The sequence below is a fragment of the Anthonomus grandis genome, chromosome 10, assembly GCF_022605725.1.
Source record: "Anthonomus grandis grandis chromosome 10, icAntGran1.3, whole genome shotgun sequence".
Classification (NCBI taxonomy): Eukaryota; Metazoa; Arthropoda; class Insecta; order Coleoptera; family Curculionidae; genus Anthonomus; species Anthonomus grandis.
Window position 1 is genome coordinate 7,449,429 of NC_065555.1, and position 19,246 is coordinate 7,468,674.

Here is a 19,246-nt window from a genome sequence, read left to right on the forward strand (position 1 = left end):
TTCCGATATCCAAATATATCAATATCCGCATACTTCTAACATGGATAAAAGAAGTGAAAAAGCCAACTTGGGAAGAAGTTTACTTGGCAACTGCTGTATGGAAATGAGTTTTTGATATCAATCGATAGCCAAGTGCATTTCACATCTATCTACGAAAACGAAAAGCTTACCGCTTGTACCTGAACTCTTTAAATTTCTTCAAGGAAAAAAAGACCTAGAAGTATAGAAAGAGTTGAAAATGGTGACGAATCACGTGTAATACGTCTTCACTTACAACCCAAAAGTATCGTAAGTTGACTTAGGCCCTTTTTAACTTATAAAAGTGTCAAATATCGGCCTCAAATATAACTTGTAAGGTGCATGAGACTCGAGCGCTTTTACAGGTAAAAAAGATTTGACTGAGGACCTTTTTTCCTTACATGTTCATTATTGCCCTGACCTAAGTTATTTTTCTTAGTGCAAATAACAAAATTAAAAAAAAATTTAAATGGAATCTGAAAGAGCATCACAAATCGTAATTAGAAAGGGTTTATTCGGTATGAAAGTTTAATATGTATTTGGAAAAAAATCGTTTTCGTCAATTTTTTCGGTTTCAAGCTAAACAGACTTAAATTCATGTTTGTCTTGTAGACCAGTATTCTTACAACGTTAATTCATATTGAGTAGAATGGAGCTTCCTAATTTTGGAAAATGGACTACTGCGGTCGAAAATAGTTGACCACGATGGCAAAGAGGAAAGAAGGCAAATCATTGGGCCTAGATCTATGCTCGTGTGTTAGGAGGACATCTTGAAGTAAAAAAGGCCCTCTCAAATGTGAGGGAAAGATTTTACTGGGTCAAAAGCAAGGCGGATGTAAGGGATTGATGCAGGAAATGCATTATCGGTACGGTAAGTAAAACATCACGACCACACGTGATGGCCTACTTACGTAAATGGGTTGAGGCATACCCTCTACCAAACCAGGAAGCCTCTACTCGCGTAAACACCTTAAAAAACTATGCGGATTTAGTGTACCTTTGCAGCTATATTCAGACCAAAGACAAAATTTTGAATCCAAGTTATTCCAGAACATATTTAAGACACTTGACACATTTTCTGTTGCAAGAGGGGAACTTTCACTATCTTTTGGATCCATTGTCTTTGGGATCATTTAGGTACGAAATAAGCGAAGGCAGGGGGCAGTTTAACGATATTGGCAACGCCGCGGCTATCAGCTGTTCTTCGTCATTTCGGAAATATTGCAGTGACGTAAGCGAACACATCGTACGACATCTCTGGAGACGCTTAGAAGGTAAGCGAATAATCCGCAACCATGGTCTCTCGAGTGTATAAGGAGTACCCGTCGCCAGGAGTTCAGTTCAAATCGACATAAATAATACTAAATAAATATAGTGTAAATAAATATTTCTAGTTATCTTAAGTGGTTGTATCTAGTTTGTACATGTAAAATAAATCGTTTTTGTTGATTGATGACTAATGACGTGCATCTATTGTTTTAATTTGTGTAAAACATCTACAACGAACGGTAAACATGTTAATAAGGAATTTACTTTTTTTAAACTTCTTAAAATTAAAAAAAAAAAAAAAAAAAAACACTTTTATTACCATTCAAAATTATTAAACATTATTACAGAATATACAAAACAAAATTCCATGAATATACAAATAATTTAAAATTACAATAATTTGTTTGGTAATCGGAGTGCAACGCGATTTTTATAAAAAAAAAAAACGATACACATGCAAGTACATAGATTACTTGTACATGTGCTGTACAACCCGTGTTCCTAAATAAACTATTTTCTAAAAAACGTAATATTATGTATTTACAATAAGGTCCATACCAAAATCAAAAGGGACAATATGTGCATTTTACAATGAACTAGCGAGTGGCTATGAAGCTGGGCAAAAAGAAAAACAAAAAAAAACAAAAGAATCCAAAGACGAGCGAGAACGGTATAGGGGCGAGCACGGAGGGTAGATAACAGGCGAATGAGAATTCAATTTTAATGTAAATATTTGCAATTAGCAAGATCAGGTGTGCAGAACATTAATTAAAACAAAAATACCATATTGTAAAATACGGTCACATTAGTTACCATAATTTGCGTGTTTAAGAGATATTAGTAAGTAAAGTAAAAATTGTAGCCTAAGCATATAATCCTTGTATGACTCGATATGTCCAATTGGAAGCTCAAAGAAATTACAAATAGAAAACTTGATATAAAAAGGCATTGTAAATGCATGAGGATTTCTGTTTTCTTTAATCTATTTTCACATTTATTTTAATTAAAATATTATTAAAAACCAAATTAGTAGAAATCATAAAAAGAATGACATAATTCACCTACGAATCGTTGGGATACCGATATGTGGCCGAGCATATTAAAGAGAAAATTCCAAATACTATCACAAAAAATAAAGCTAAGATATGTGATCTAATAGTTGTCTAATTCTCTGAAAATATAGCATTAAAAATAGAGTTCTTATTTGGAAGCAAGGCCGTTATTGAAGGTTAAATCAGCTAAGCTACTACGCTAATTTTGAGAGATGATAAGGCCAGTTTTTATTATCAATAAAACTGCATTATTATGTTCGAAGCCCTTAGGGACACAGGTCTTCAGTTTCAGACTAAAGCTCTAAGGTATTGTAAAAGATGATCATCTGATAGGACGTAACCACGTAAACGACCACAATTATTAATAGAGCACACAATATACAACATTGTACATACATACTATATTCTTATAACTAATTAAAATTCTTTTTAGATGTTAGGTCTTTTTATTTTGAAATTGTTTTTAAGTAATTTCTCTGCGTTAAGAAAAATACCAATTAAGAACATCTATTGAGATCTACGTAACAGATAATAAATTTAAGATCCTTGAGTGTTTTAAAACATTTTAAGAGCCTTTTACATTAATCAATTAAAGAAACCCAATACCCTTTGTGTCTGTTGATTTATCGTACAAACGGGGACATTTCCGTGGGACAACAATGTAAAGTTCTCTGCAGGAAATTCCGTTTTTTTATTATTTATCTAGCTCGTATTTTTAAAGGGCTTAAAATCTGTCACCGACTGTGTTCCAATTGGTTAGTCCCGCGTTTGTCGAATTCTGGGTTTTAGGTGTACAAAAAAACAACATATACCGGGATAATTTATTTCGCAGTTACTGACAAAGGACAAAAGCGATAAATTAAATATGGACATCTTTTAGATAAACGGATTTTTCTTTTAGGGTTATTTGCTTTTTTGTTGAAATATTTTGAAAGATATTCGAATAAATGCAGATAGCGGCTTTTTTAGTAATATGTTCTGCTATGGTTATATATTTTTTAATTAACTAAGTAATGTGTGTATGTAAGAGAAACCCGTCAGTTCCACACAAACATATGTTACTTAATTGTGCCAAAAAGCCTAACAGCATAAAAGAAAATATCTCTCGCAGGTAAGCAATTCTCTGTAGACGATTTTAATCTCTTAACTTATCCTATACTGGGTGTACGATGCATATTTTCAATAAAATTAAAATGCGACATTCCTAGAGTACTATGTCTAAGCATTTTGTACAACTCTGTTGTTTTTATCTACCGCCTTCGCAAAAATCACTTAAAACTTGATTGCAATTCATTTTAATTAAATTAAAATACTATAATTCATAATAAACGGATAGTTATGTTTTTATAAAAAAAAAATTGTCATTGCACTTAATTGAGAGAAAATGTCTTTTTTAAATTTTATATAAAAGCGCCAGACTGGACGTCTTTTTCAAAAAAAGATTAATTACTTTTTAAAGTTTCGTAATCCCCGCGCAACGTGAAAAATGAAACGTACTTTTTAAATACTAGCGTTGCTTAAAAGGTTTTTGTTAACCTTAGCAAAAAATTTAGGCTATTATCGCTTTTCATGTTGAATATGAATAGAACATTGAAATGATTACATATTCTGAGGTTTTTTTTTTAATATCAAATGCTGGTTACCCTTCCATTAAGCAAGGCGGCCACGTTTCAATTTAAAATCGGTCAAAAATCAGGAATCCATCAAGTTTTTATTTCGCTTGGAAAATTTCGCGTCCCGCGCAGTTTGTGCCGTATGCCGTCTGAATGCTAAGCGCTACTGAAATAATGGAAATATCCATTGGAATGGAAAGTATTTGTTCTAAATATCGGATAAAGGCAATATTCAGAAAATTTATAGCTTAGATGCTAAAGCTATTACACCCGTGAAATCGTTTTAATACCCGAATGATAGCTTTGATTAATTATTAGCTTCTTATCTTTTTTTTATATCATGCCTTAATAAACTACTATATTAAAAAAATATATATAAGAAAGGTTTAAATAATGTTGTTCTTATTACTATGGTGGCAAAGTAGAAAATGGTCCTAAAAATCCACTTCTTTCGGATGCAGGCAAGTTGGTGAAACAACCAGGCGGATGCCAAATAATGATCGTAATAAAAAAGGAGACCAATCATTAAGTGCTATACAGATACAGGGTGTCAATTTGAAAACTTTCAATGTAAATATCACTGAAACTTAAAAAGTTAAAAAAGCGCATATTGGTATAAATGGCATACAGGCAGGGCGAACTACAACCACCTTTTTGTGATATCTTAGATTGAAGGTATTTTGGAGTAGTATTCACCTGCACAAACATTTTTCCTAAATCTTATACAGGGCCAAAGAAAGATATAAGTTAAATAAACTAAACTCTGTATTTATGAAGTATTATTTTATTTAATTAGATGCTTTTAAACTATACGAAAGTATCATTTATTTTTAAACTCATTGCTCACATTTTGAAACTCTTCTCTTGGAGTAGATACACATTCTGTGATAATCCGTTGCTGAAGATCAACGAGTGAAGCTGGTTGCGTTTTAAACACAACAGTTTTTAACCCCAGAGAAAAAAGTCGAAGGAGGGTGTTAGATCTGGAGATCTTACGGGCCATTTTATTAGACCTCTTTTTCCAATCCACTGATCTGGAAACGCATCATGTAAAAATGGCCAAACAGGAAGAACATAGTAGGGTGACGCTCCATGTTTTTGAAAATGTAATAAATTTCCATCCCCATGAATATTTAAATAATTTTCTATTTCTTCAGAAATTGTAGGTTGAACTGTGATTTGCACCATTTCCATGTAAGTTTCTCCATTAAGGTTTCCTTTAATAAATTTAGGCTCGATAATAGCATTACCCAATATTCCCGCCCACACATTGATTTTTTCTGGATACTGTGCGTGTGTGTCCTTCCCTGAAAATGCGTATTTTCATCACTCCAGTATCTACAGTTAGACATAGTATAACTTTGTAGCAAGCCAAAAATGACTGTCATTACTCAGCAATAACATTATCTGATTATCGGTAAATGTTGATCATAGTGTCGATAACATTAAAGGAATTGACACAGAGCGGTTACTCTTGGATCAAAAACCTAAAGAAGAAGAAGGTTGCTGTAGGTATTTTTGGATAATCAAGTAGAAACATGGTGTATTTTTTACCTGCCAGAACATACTTCTTCTACATCACCAACCTAAACGCACAAATTGCTTAAAATGAGCACCGATTAACATAAACTTTCTACAGACTCCCTTAGATGGAAATAACTTTTGTTCGTAAAAAATTGAAAAAGAAAATGGATTCTTTATAAAAACGCCTAGTAAATACAAGGAAGATCAAATAAGTATTGAAGAAACATTGTTAGTACTTTGGAAGTTCAGTTTCTTAACTTGTAGCAAACCTATCTGAATTTCGACAAATGTTAGCTGTCAAGGGACTTTAAAATCAAAGGAATTGATATAGCACGTTTCGTATTAAAGAGAGATCATCCGAATATTGACAAATATTCATTGAAGTGTCGGCAGCATCAAAGGAATGACAATGAGTTTCCTAAGACTTACATCCTTTATTTCCAGAACCATTAAAAAAAAAACTGATTCTCAAGAGTAATACGTATTTTTTATTTTATTCCCTCAGAAAATTCTATTCTTCGATCAGGATCGTCTTAACGCAATTCCCAAAGAATTTGCGTTTTGTGTGGATATATAGAAATGACCTAATTTAATTACGTAAGAATTCCTGCCATCTTGGAACTGAAACTTAAGATAGAGTCAAAGAAAAACGTTCTAATACTCCTACTTGTGTCTCTTCAAAAGATCCTACTCTACACTCTTTTATTTTTGTTCTCCACTGATCCTGTTTTTTCAAATTTGAGAATTAGACTTACATTCTTTCCTGGATCGCTTTCGTTAAATATTGCAGCAGTGTTTTAAGTACAATGATTTTGGGAACCATAAATATAAATTGTATTAATTTTTTCAGCCATATTGTAAACCATTCTGTGAAGTATTTGGGTGAGTCAGTGAAAAGTCACAAGAAAAACTAGGACCAAACGTCTACTTTCTGGTACGATTCAAAACCTGCATTCTAATTTAGTAGACACATTTTTTGATCAGATAAAAAAAATTTTTTTTACTTTTTTAACTGTGAAGTACAATCTGACACACTTGACTTAAATTGGATATTCATCAAGAAACATTGAAAAACAGTTCAGCGTAGAGTACTTAATTATCTTTGGCAATGGATTTATTACAAAGTATCTATCTTTTGAAATAATTTTTCTATAAATATAACGTCTATATAGCATCTATTTAAATATTTTTTTTTTAATTTTAATTTTATATACTACGTATAAAATCGCACCCTTTTAAACAAAGTATATGTTATTCAACTTATACCTTTATTTGACCCTATATATAATTATGGAAAAAATCTTATGCAGGTATATACAACTTTAAAAAACCTTTAATTTAAGGTATTACAAAAGGGATGGTAGCAAATTGCGCTTTTCTAACTTTTTTAGCTTTAGGGATATTTGCATTGAATTTTTTTTTAAATTGCCAATCTGTGTATACAGACAAATAATGACGTACTAGGATAAATCTAGCACGTTAACCTGGAGAATACCGATGGCGGATTACTTTTAAGAGAAACTATAAGCAAATAGTATAGATGCAGTTATCATAATACTGCAAAAGAAAAATGAAAATTGTTTGGTAGCAAAAACATGGAAAATGGAGCGCTTATGTTAGGAGAATTGTAAGAATAAGCACGGCATTTCGTGTATAGTGTAAATAAAAAAATTAATTAATGAAATCACAATTTATAATGCAGTGCCATCAATAACTTGCAATAATGGTGCTTGAAACAAACCATCATTATTCATCCACTGACAGCCGTTTTAGTATATAATTTCTGAAAGAACATAAGAGAGCGAAATACTTCTGAGAATAAAGCATATTAAGTACATTTTAGATTCTGTTTTACTGGATATTAACTGGATCATGGTGATGGTTCGTAAATCTTTACACTGGTAAAGAAAAAAAGGCTTTCACAATAATTTAGTAATAAAATAACGCTTGGACGTAAATAAAAAAATTATAACGAGTTTTATCAGCATATTAAGTGATATACAGTAGCTATTAACATTGTAGTACTAGAATTTAGGAAAAATAGAAGATTTAACAATACGAAATAAATATATCAAAATAAAATTAAAGAACGAATTTACATAATTTAAATTAGTTGTTTTATCGTCAGTGAATATAAATAAATTTTTTTTAACTTTTTACTTAACATGTCAGCTGCGAATTAGAACTAGAGACTGAGCAAAGTCCTTACTTAGAAAGCGAATATTCTTCCTTAACTTTTTTATTAAAGAAATTCACAAAACAATTTTACCAAGTATTTCAAGCTCTTAGGTATTTTACTTCAAGCTAGGAAATTAAAATATACCTTCCAGACTTGGTCTTCAAGCAGTGAAAAAAAATACATATTTCATAAAATATACTATTTAAGATGATTATAATAGAAACCATCGTCCAATTTAATACATCAGATATGAATATTTCTCTTATGACCAACGAAAAATTGAAAAGTAGATCTTTGTTTAAGAATATTAATAATATATGGAAACTAGTGTTCAACTAAGAATTTTTTGTCTGATCTGCTTTGAATTAGACCTTAACCTTAAACAGCCTAAAGGGGTAAACTTTAGTAAGATGAACTTTTTGCGAAATCATGCATATTCATAAAGTTAAGTGTATTCTACCCGGCAAAATGAGAGCAACCCCTTAGCATAACGCAAACCTAAAAAACAATAATAAGTTTAATTGCCTTTATAGCATGTACGTAATCCGATGACTTATATATGATCCCAAAAAATAATACATTTATTAATGCCACTAAAAGATATTTATTTATTCATATAAATAAAATGTTTTATATGAATAAAATATAATTATGTACTTGTTTTATTTAAATGGCCATTTAAACCTGCATATTTTTTTAATCAATCTGCGGTTTAATCTAATAACGAATATAAAATGCCATTTTAAAAAATGTTATTTTACAAAGTGAAAAATATTTACAAGTCAAGTATTTTTATAGGTTGTATTCGTTTCTAAAGTGGCAATTATTTTAAAAGGACAGTATTGCAATATCGAAAACGGAATGATTGATGCATATTAAAATTTATTTAGCATTGCCAAATTTCTCTTAGTTTATAAAACTTCTTATCCCTGACTTAAATGTCAGTAAAATAATACTTTGGAAGATAAGTTATTAAAATCCTTAAGAAATATTTTCTAATATTGTATTAGATATATTACAAATGTATTTTATTCTTCTTCTTCTTTTTCCTCTTCTTCTTGGGTTGAGCCCAGATGTTCACTCATATTATATTCTTATTCATATTTATTATTTGCTAGTATTAATATTTAGTGTAGAACGATAGTTTAGTTCATACCGTTAACCCTTAAAAAATAAGGGCATCTTTGAAGGAAGAAATTTAACCGGAACTAAACAATGTTTTATGAAAACGAATAGAAACTTTAAAATGTTTTGGCAATATTTATCTTGATTTAAACCATTTATTGGCAAATAATATAGGGTCCTTTGTAAATAAATGTTAATATTTAAAATAGATGATGATGAACTGTTGAACATAATACAATCTGAGTCAAGTAAATTTAGTTTTAGTACATAATGTTGTACAATAAGTTTAAGTACATTTATATAAAACATATTTACAGCATACAAATATTATAACAGTATACAATATATTAAAATTATATTTAATAACGCATAACTTAAATGGGTATGGCATACATATCATTTTGCGTCAATATAATTTAGATCTCAATAAGCATACAAACAAGATACTAAAAATAATTTTCGGTAAGCATATACTATTTTTCAATAATATATTATTAACTGTATATGTGATAGATCTTATTTTAAATTTGCAAACTGTAGTGTTTCGACATTTTAAAATCAAAGAATGGTCACTTGAACGAATTCGTCGATGACTGAAGCAACATTAACTCTAAATACTATTGTATACTACTAAAAAAATTATTAACATAATATTATATTTTTGTTAAGTTATAAGCTATTATTTATGTACAAAAATGTAATTTCAAATACCTTTCGATAATAATATAATATATTATATGATATATGATATATATATATATATATATATATATATATATATATATATAATTATATGATAATATTATTATATATTAAACTAAACTAAAATAACTCTTTTACAATTTATCAACAATATCAGTAATACAATTGAAAGACATAGTGCCCCAGGAAACACAATAAAAATCGGTATCAATATTTATGTACACCCAAACATAGAAAATCTGATACTCTATATTCTGTAATGGAACTCTTTCTTATTCGTTCTAAGTGTTAATCGTATTCGGTCGAATCTTAATGCCATATTCTTTATCAATCTCTTTTCAACTATATTATTCTTAGGTTTAGATACGGAGTTTCTGATGTTTTGAAAAAAAAGTTTTGCACTTTTAAAAAAAATTAAATATTTCAAGACACTTATTATTTCCAGATAAACTTGGCTCAGGAATCTTTAAATTAATAAATGCCTAATAGCAAAATTTTAGGGTAACGGTCTATCTGATTTATAGCATAAACAAGATCACTTAAAATTTGCGTGTTCGGCTTCATATTCGTGATTGGGGTTTCCGCGCCTTAATACGGCGTAAAGATCATTAAGCATTATACATTAATTTAGTAAACCACTGACAGGTACAAGCTATCCCAATTTCCTTTTCACGAACTTGCTAGTTCTCTCTTTGTTGACCTGTGTCTTACTAGAGATTATGCTGTAATATGCCTTTTTAGCTTTATGGGCGAATAGATAAATTTAATTTCGCAGAAATTAATAAAACATGTATTTTGTGTGTATAGAGGTTTTAAACCTAATTGTTTGTTTAACAATTACTGTGCTAAGCTATTAATTTGCAATCTATGTATTGGCATTTTTAACATTACAATATACTTATGTAAATAGTTATATACAAATAGGTATACGTTACCATCACTAATTTAAAAACCAACTTTTTATGTTTTGCAATACAACACCTATTCCTAAAGAACCACAAGTTCTTTAATCCTCTCGTTTTAAAAAAGTATCGTATATTTCTCATATATATATTTTCAAGCACTTCCTTTTGTTGATAGTTCAGGCCTCAATTTATAATAACTATCACAGAAAAACATTATATAGATATGTAGTATTTCTTAATTTTCTTACAAAAGTTTGTTCTAGTATAAAACCGAATAAATGAGTTCAACGCCTTAAATTTACAGGTTAGTAATATTTTAAAATGAAGAGACCGCAAAAGTGAAAGTTACTATAAAAATATAACAAAAGTTGTATTAATAATTATATTTGTAACTAATGTAATAAAATAGCTAATTTTAATCATATTGCGACACAGGGGCTAAGGCTAAACACAAAAATGTGTAATAGCAAAAGAAAATAACATAATATTTTTTATTACAAAAAATAACAGTCCAGAGTGCCATTTTCTTATTTAAAAATTATTGAATTGAAAGCCTAAAAAAAATAAATTACGTATTGGAAAATACACTCGGATTCACAGAAACTGCGTACCAATTTTTAGAAAAATATCTAGAGGGACAAGTTTATGGAAAAAAATTTTCTGTTACAACTTTACCAGCCTGAACTTTAGAATTTATGATGTTTATTATAAAAAATATAACTAAAATTGGGGTTACTAATGTTAATAAAGATTAATTGTTGTTTAATTTATAAGCAATTAATGTTTTCCTTTAATAGTTTTTTTCATAAATTGTCTACTTGGTATGTTTTATCTGTCGTAGGTGATTATTCGATGAAAAATAAAAAAGAAAACTCAGAAAATGATTCATGAAATTCTAATTTTCTTAAATATTAGCAATAGTTCAACCTTGCTTAGACCGTTTAATTATCAGATTATATTATTAATAAATTATAAATTGAACATTTTTTAAAGGAATTAAATTAAACTTAACCAAAAACTAAGATCCATTTATGCAATTTTATTTTTTTTTGATCCAATAATATTAATAATATTTCATGATGGTCTAAGAAACAAAGGATTTAAAAAGAAGGAAAGGAAACTAAATGAAAATTTAGTAATTTATTTGAAAAATTTTGAATATGGCTGAATATTAATTAATTACTATTAATGCTTTAATTAATTTAGATTATGTTATTCTATAATTTCTTGGTATCAGAATAACACTGGGTATATATAAATAACAAGTATAAAGTGATTTTGTGACTGACTGTCACCAAATTTTTTTATGAAAATAACTCTACTACTTTTTGTATTCTTTTTTTGATGTGTTTTTTATTTATGTAAGACATTCCAAAAAATGTGGATTTGTAATAATGAAAATAATAAATATATTACTCTAAAGAGTAGTAAATTTTTAAATTATCAATGGCTAAAATTGAAATTTCTATTATACTTTTGATATAATATTAATGTTTAATAAACTAATAAAAGCAAAAAAATACTATTAGAAAAATAAATTAGGTGAACTTAATAAACCTTCAAACATTATACTATTTGTTGGGAAGTTTTTTTTTGGGTTAGTTACATAAATACATAACGTTTTTTTATATTTTTTTGTTTGTTATGACGAAAACGATATAAAACCGCTATATTTTACCTACCAGATATTTTTTTGGTTTAAATAAATCCCTACATATAGGAATAAAATACTGCATTGTTATGTTTTATTTCCGGTATACATTTTTAAAGATATACGGGAATTTTAAATTAATATAAAAATATGTTTGTTATGTGTTTAAAAAAAATCGCTTTTTATTTTAGTTTTAGTTTATTTTCTCTGAAAAGATGCCCATATATAAAAAAATAAAATAAAAAAAAAATAAAAAAAGAGAAGCATTTAATTAAAATAAATTTATTATTATTTTCCTTAAAATTTGCCCTGAAAAAAATGTAAACGAAAACGCTTTTGCATCTTTATATCGGCATTTTTTTTTCTAAACGCACCATTCTTACACATGTTTGTATAATACATAATAACCAAGTACCTATCTTTCAAAACTTGCCATCTTTCACGTTCTTAATACATTGATCCTTTATTTCGATAATAATTTATAGATTTTTTGACATCTTGGTGAATTTAATTTGACATAAGTCGAATTATGGAATCTAAGTTTATTTAGTATGCATAATTGTATGTTTAATAATTGGATGATCATTTCAAAACCTATTATTTCCTTTTGTAGTTCATTAAATCCACACCCTCTAGTGATGCATCTTTAAACATAATAAAAAGTAAATTACCCCAATTTTTACGAGAGTTCATAAAGCATACCTATTAAATTATTTAGTGGGTTTTCTCCATTTAATTAAAAGCTTGTCATAACTTTAAATATATCTAAAGTATGAACAGCATGTGCGAAATGAAATGTATAATACCTTTCATTAGTTTTATTTTATCAGATTTTATATTGGTACAGGGGCTATTATTCAAATGTATATTTAAACGTGATAAAATTTATTAGTTGTATAACTCTATTTCAATTAAAATGGAATTTAGTGAGATAAATCGGAAAATGCTTAGAGAATTAAATGTTTTTAAACAAGTTTTAACATAATTATTTTTAATTTATTGTTTTTTCTTTTTGAATAATTATTAAAATAATGAAACAGGCAGACCGAATAGCTTAACAAATTCTTAACGAAAGAAGATGAAGATAAGGTATAGAAAAATGCATAAATTAAAATGCCTTTTTTGGATTATTATAAAAAACTAAATAATGGTAAACTTTGTATTATTGACTTCAGTTTTATCATAATGGTAATTATTTTAGTCTCGTATTTATGATATTTTAGCGAGTCTGCGTTGATCAAAGATTTTATAATTACATTTTTTGTTGGTCTACCTATGTAAAAAGTAAGTATTTGATCACTTATCAAATTACTAATACTCACTTATCAAATATTTAAAGATGAGTAGTAAATAAGCCGGTACGGTATTTTTTAACGGGCATTGTCGTGGATCATATGCCTGTTATGTAAAATTTATCAATAAATACATATAATAACAAAAATTTAGAGTAATTAAAATTAAAAAATTAAGTTAAATCATCGACTGTTTATAACGTAAAACACCTTCAAAAAAGTATTTTTTACAACAAATGAAATCACTAAATTAGGGACTCCACCTTTGTAAAAATCGTAAAAAATAGATCAGAAAATGAATCATTCACGCATTTCACAGTGCATTACTCTCACTTTATTTCAAAATTCAAAAGCTTGAGACAGCAAATCTCATCAATCAAAATATCAATTCAAAGCTATCGATAGCTTTGAGTTAACCTTACTATCTTTTAATAACGAGAACACTAAACTAACGTGCTTTAAACATTAGGGTAAATGATTTGTAAGGCTACATCCCAAAAGGTTCCTAGTTCTTGACAGGAAGCTTAGGTTTAAGCAACATATATTGGTAAAAAATCTGTTAGTTACTGTGAAAATAATTACGCAGAGATTTAGTTCGGATATTGGTCAGGTGGTTTATTTCTATTTGGTTTAAATAGACTTTAGGTTAGACAGCTGCTTTTGCGGTAATGCCAGTAGTTACCTTTTACAGATACTCTTCGTCATTGAATATCATGAAGAAAATTATATTTGTAGGGCTCAAACTAGATATTCCTGCAACTGCTTATTATTGTTTGTTTTAAAATTAAATTATTTAACATTCAAATTAACATTCTCACAATTTCCTACTTATTATTGTACTTGAATCATTCCATTTTCAAATGAAATGAATTTTTTTACATGACTAGGAAAACGCAGCATCCTCCAAGCTAATATGACAAATAAAAAACATGGCTTTTCTTTATTGCTTTTCTAGTTACTTTGCCACAGTGAAAGCAATAAGCGGATACACGTGTTGGCAAGCTGGCATTTTGTGTTTTTTGTGATTTTTTTTTTACTTAATAGATGTCCCGGAGGACTCATTCTCAACTTTTCTGATATTAATATAAAAAATAATTTATTAGTTAAGGATTATTAAGATAATACAGCTATAAGTTAAATACAATAATTGATGTTAAAATATGTTTTCTTAATCCATTTTAGCCATTGGATAGGGATCTTCCTAACGGTCGGCCACAATGGAGATTTACTGTTTTTGCTCAAGACGAAGGAGGTGAGGGCCTTGTAGGTTATGCTGATGTGCAAGTGAACCTTAAGGACATTAACGACAATGCTCCCGTGTTTCCTCATGGTGTTTATTATGGAAATGTTACTGAAAATACAACAGTCGGAGCGTACGTTATGACCATGAATGCTATTGATTATGATGATCCTTTAGAAGGTAGGTTATATGATAATCAAATGTGCCAAAAATGCTAGTATCTTCAAAAATTATTTATTTCTGAGGTTTGCAATCATCTATGGAGTCGAGAAACTCCAGCTTTGATCGCATGCGCCGTCTATATAACCAATAAACCAAGTGCATTAGATACTACGTAAGAATACGGTACCAGGTTCAGAGGTTCTTTACCTCCAGTTAGCAAGTGCTTTATTCAGGTGCCGAAAAAAAATTAATGAGATTTAAATATTTTCATATCTAGTCAATCTATACTTGGGTTACCGAACAGATGGAGTGGTCACGTGATCGTTCTGCGCCGGAGGTGTGGCCTAGAGCCTCGATAGGGTTCATGACTTGGGGTTTTATTTAATTTTATTAGTCGAGCGGCTTTAGATCGTTTTGGTTGCATTTTCTGCTATTCGAATATTTAAATCTTCGCAATATTGAAAAATTGAGATTGTGTTTATTTTTTTGTTAATTTGTTTGTTAACAAATAATGGCTGACGCGCCACGTACACCCCCATTGTCATCTCCCAAGAAAAGAGTACGAAAACATTTGACCATTGCTAAAAAGGAAGTGATTATGAACATATATAAAACATGTGATAACGAGCATCCAGCATACAACAAAGTGCAAAAAGTCCAGTTTACAGCAGAAGCAGCAGGTAATAAATATTTTTAATATACAGTGTATCCCAGGATGAGCGAATTTATACGTGAAAATGACAAAAAGTTTGTAGTTAAAATTTGACCGTTTGGCATCCAGCCCTGCTTGATTAAAAAATTTAACATATTATTATTTTTTTAAAATCAAGCTTCCTTGATACGAACATTTTTTAAATTTTATAAGTAGGTAAAGTGGAGGGTAAAGTAGTAATTCTAGGCAAGATATAAAAAAAGTTTATAAGAAAAGGTTGTTTAGAATGCCAAATTATGCTCGAATACCGCATTTCATAACCATAAACCTACTTTGATTTTTACGTTTTGTGTACCAATGAAATTTTTTATTCATATTTAATTATTAGAGATTGAAATTTGTAAAAATCAAAGTAGGCCTATGATTATGAAATTCGGTATTCGGGCATAATCTTGCATTCTTTTCGGTAAACCCCAATATATTAACATATATAACAACTTTGCATAACAAAATACTTAAAAGGGATTATTATATCATTAGCTGGCACAACCTCAAAATCGGTTTGGACCCATTTTACAGGCGACCGTATTATATTTAAAAAAAAGCTGCTTACAAAGCAAAGCTGTACGGTAAAATAATTTAAAATAAGGAGGCATAATTCTCCTCGTCTAAATCTGCCAAGGTTGCATCGATGGGCGGGCCTATATTTCGCGCACATCATTTACTCCATCTGTTCGGTAATCCGTCTATAGTTTGAATATTCCTGATTCTATATATAAAACCTGATATTATCAGTGTTTGAAATTATTGGTCCTAAATAGCCAAAACAATGAAAAATGTTAAAGGATTTCCAATGTTAAGACATTTCCATTAACGCTTATTTAAAGCAACATTTTGCCATGAGTTTTAAAATACTTAAAGTTTTTTGTTGTTTAGTTTTGAAACACTTTAAAAGAAGACAATCAAGTGAAAGCTTTGTAAATTGGGGATAAAAGGATAAATAGCGTATTTCTTTTTTATTACACTATTTTACAAATTAAATATTTTCTAAGTCTACAAATTCAAAGGGATCATTATGTAACCTACAATTCTTAAAAAGGACTTGTTCCAAGCCTTAAAACTGCTGATAAACTTTAGAAAATTATTTAGCAAAACCTACGATAGTTATGGTCTAAAAATATATAGGGCGATTAGCTAGTTGAATACATCATTGTATGCTCTCTTAGAAACAACAACACATAGCAATAGTTTGTTATCGAGGATAAATTAATAATGCCACCAGAAGCCATTGCTATTTATATAAAAAACATGTGATACTTATGTAAAATATACAAAGTGTCATTAAAGTATATTATGTAACAAATGTAAGCAAAAATATAAAAAAAGCTTAAATGTCTAAAATCGAAAACAAAAATCTATAAAATTTAATATAAGAGTTCAGTTAAAAAAATAAAATTTTCTAGTTTTTCAACTTGATTAAACTTTTATATATAAGATAGATAAAGCAGGATTTAAAACTATACATTGTAAAAACAAATCATTTATTGGTATATAAAAAGTCTCGTAATTTTTTTATAATATATCATTTGTACTGGTTCATCCCCATAAGTATTTCGCCAGATTAATCGATCAATATTGAATTAGACCTTTTTTATTGATAAGAACTTTATATAAAGTTTCTGCAAAATAGCTTACCACTACTTTTAAATGATGGATTTAAATTTGAAACTACGGATTTTTATTTTAAAGATTAATTAGAATCTGTGATGTTGGTTAGAATATATATCTCAGGCATAACTTGTTTGACAAATTAAATTTTCTTAGCAAATAAATACATCATAAGAAAAGATGTTAAAATTTTATTTGAGTTTCAGCTAAAATGAATTATTTGTAAAATTTAAGTTAAAAACTGACTTTCGTTTTTTCAAAAACAAGAAACAAATTGCTAAGTATTTGATATTAAGACAAAAATTATTAGTATTGGTATTTTTGTTATGATAATGAAAAATTCACTCATTTTTATCGAAAAAAAAAACATTTGACACAGTATAATTTTTTTATATCCCATACTTATTGTTAAATGAATTTTTTTGCAATTTTTTATTACTAATTTTAGTGGATTTACTGATATATTAAAAAAATGGAACAGACCTAGATAGTCGCTTAAAAAAATATTTTTTTATTAGTTTTTAAGAATAGCATTTTACAACGAAACTTTATTTTAGATTTTTTAAAGAATTTTACTAAGCGTGTATCTTGCAAATTATCCCTACATATTTAGCTACATATTCTCGAAAACACGATATGATTTTTTAATAAGGAATTTTAAAATATATGTATGATATGTTTAATAACAAAACATCCTATTTTCATATATAAGGTAGGAAAAACAGATATTGTGGATTTATCCTAAATTAAATTTTCTTTTCATCAAAGAAAACTACATTCCTAAATCCAGTTTGTTGTGAAAAATAAGATATTTTAAATTAAGTTTTCTAAAGGCGTGTCTAGCAGATTAACTTTCAACTCATCCAAACAAATTTGCATTTTCTCTTGAAAATCTCTCTGCATTTGAAAACTACTAGGTTCTAATTACTATTAAAATGTGAAAAGCTGCCATCGGTATATTTTAATCTTCCATGCTAAAGTAAGTTGGTATGAAAGTATTAAAGATTTCTGTGTTTTTACAAATATCATTCCTAAGTAACTTATATGAGCCTTATGGCAAATGTTAACAAGTTAAAAAAATGCAGCCATTGTGATGCAAGGGGCAAATCTCATAAGATTAAAGACCCAACAACTATTCGGTCGGCATGCCTGTTCATGTGAGGACAAAGGCATTCCGTACTAGTTGAGTAAGCCGTACGCTTAAATTACAAAACACGGTAAAATGAGGGTAATAAATTTACAATAGGGCGGTAGAAATCGTGCTTGAGATATATTTCTTCCGCAAGGCGGATATATGTAACCCTCATGGATTGATCGTTTCACCATTACTTGTACAATTTTGTCTATTTACCTTCTGAATAATGACTGCGGTATGAATTCAAATAATCTGGATTGTCTTATTAAAGGTTTTAAGTTAAATGTTAAATTAAAAGTACTATATGTATGTATATTAAAAATTTTACAAGACATTGGCTTTAATACAAGAAAGTTACTAAGTCACTTGATATTTAAATAGTTTATCATTGCTTTATAAATGCTGATAAAAGCAGATATCATGTCAAACCCAACCCTAAAAAATGTCTGGCCTATTTTAAGGGTAATATATAGGATAGGCGCATTTTGTAATTTGGTTGGTATTTTCATGTAGTTTTACCGTCAATGTTACATGTTTGTAGGTTTGTGGTTATATTTCGAATAAACAGTTTGTAGAGGTGACTTAAGAGGTTTATTGGTGTGATGTTTTCTTCTTTGTAAATCAGCATTATAATAAAATTATGCCAGTTTTTGGAGACTTTTGAATTACTATTGAATAGACAGAGATTAAGAAGGTCTTTTATTTTTGGTAGTAGTTCTATTTTTGTTGCGTCTGTAACTATGTTGATTTCCCTGGCGCTTTATTTATTTTTTTTATTACTAATGTTATTTCCTCTATTGTAATATCAGGGCGTTTTTTTCTAATAATTTCTAATCATAAAATACAAAAGATAGTGAAATAACCTAAATACTTTAACCGCAGTCAATTTTTTCCGTAAAGCTATCAAAACAGCGTTTTCCTTCAATTTAAGATTATATGCTTCTTTTCACAAAATCATCAATAAAGCAGTTTTACTTTGAGCATGACCCAGAATAACTGGCAAAATTTACGATAGATTTAAAATTCAATATTGAGGAAAATAATTTTTATAGTCAATAT

General features: G+C 28.7%; 1 protein-coding gene across 1 annotated transcript in view; it reads left to right on the plus strand.

Moving 5' to 3' along the window:
* LOC126741261 (neural-cadherin-like) overlaps positions 1–19,246 on the plus strand; it is a 249,553-nt gene that overhangs the window by 129,486 nt on the left and 100,821 nt on the right. The window contains exon 7 of the mRNA XM_050447640.1: positions 14,513–14,750. Within this exon, the coding sequence (XP_050303597.1) occupies positions 14,513–14,750 (238 nt within the window). The remainder of the gene's footprint in view (positions 1–14,512; positions 14,751–19,246) is intronic.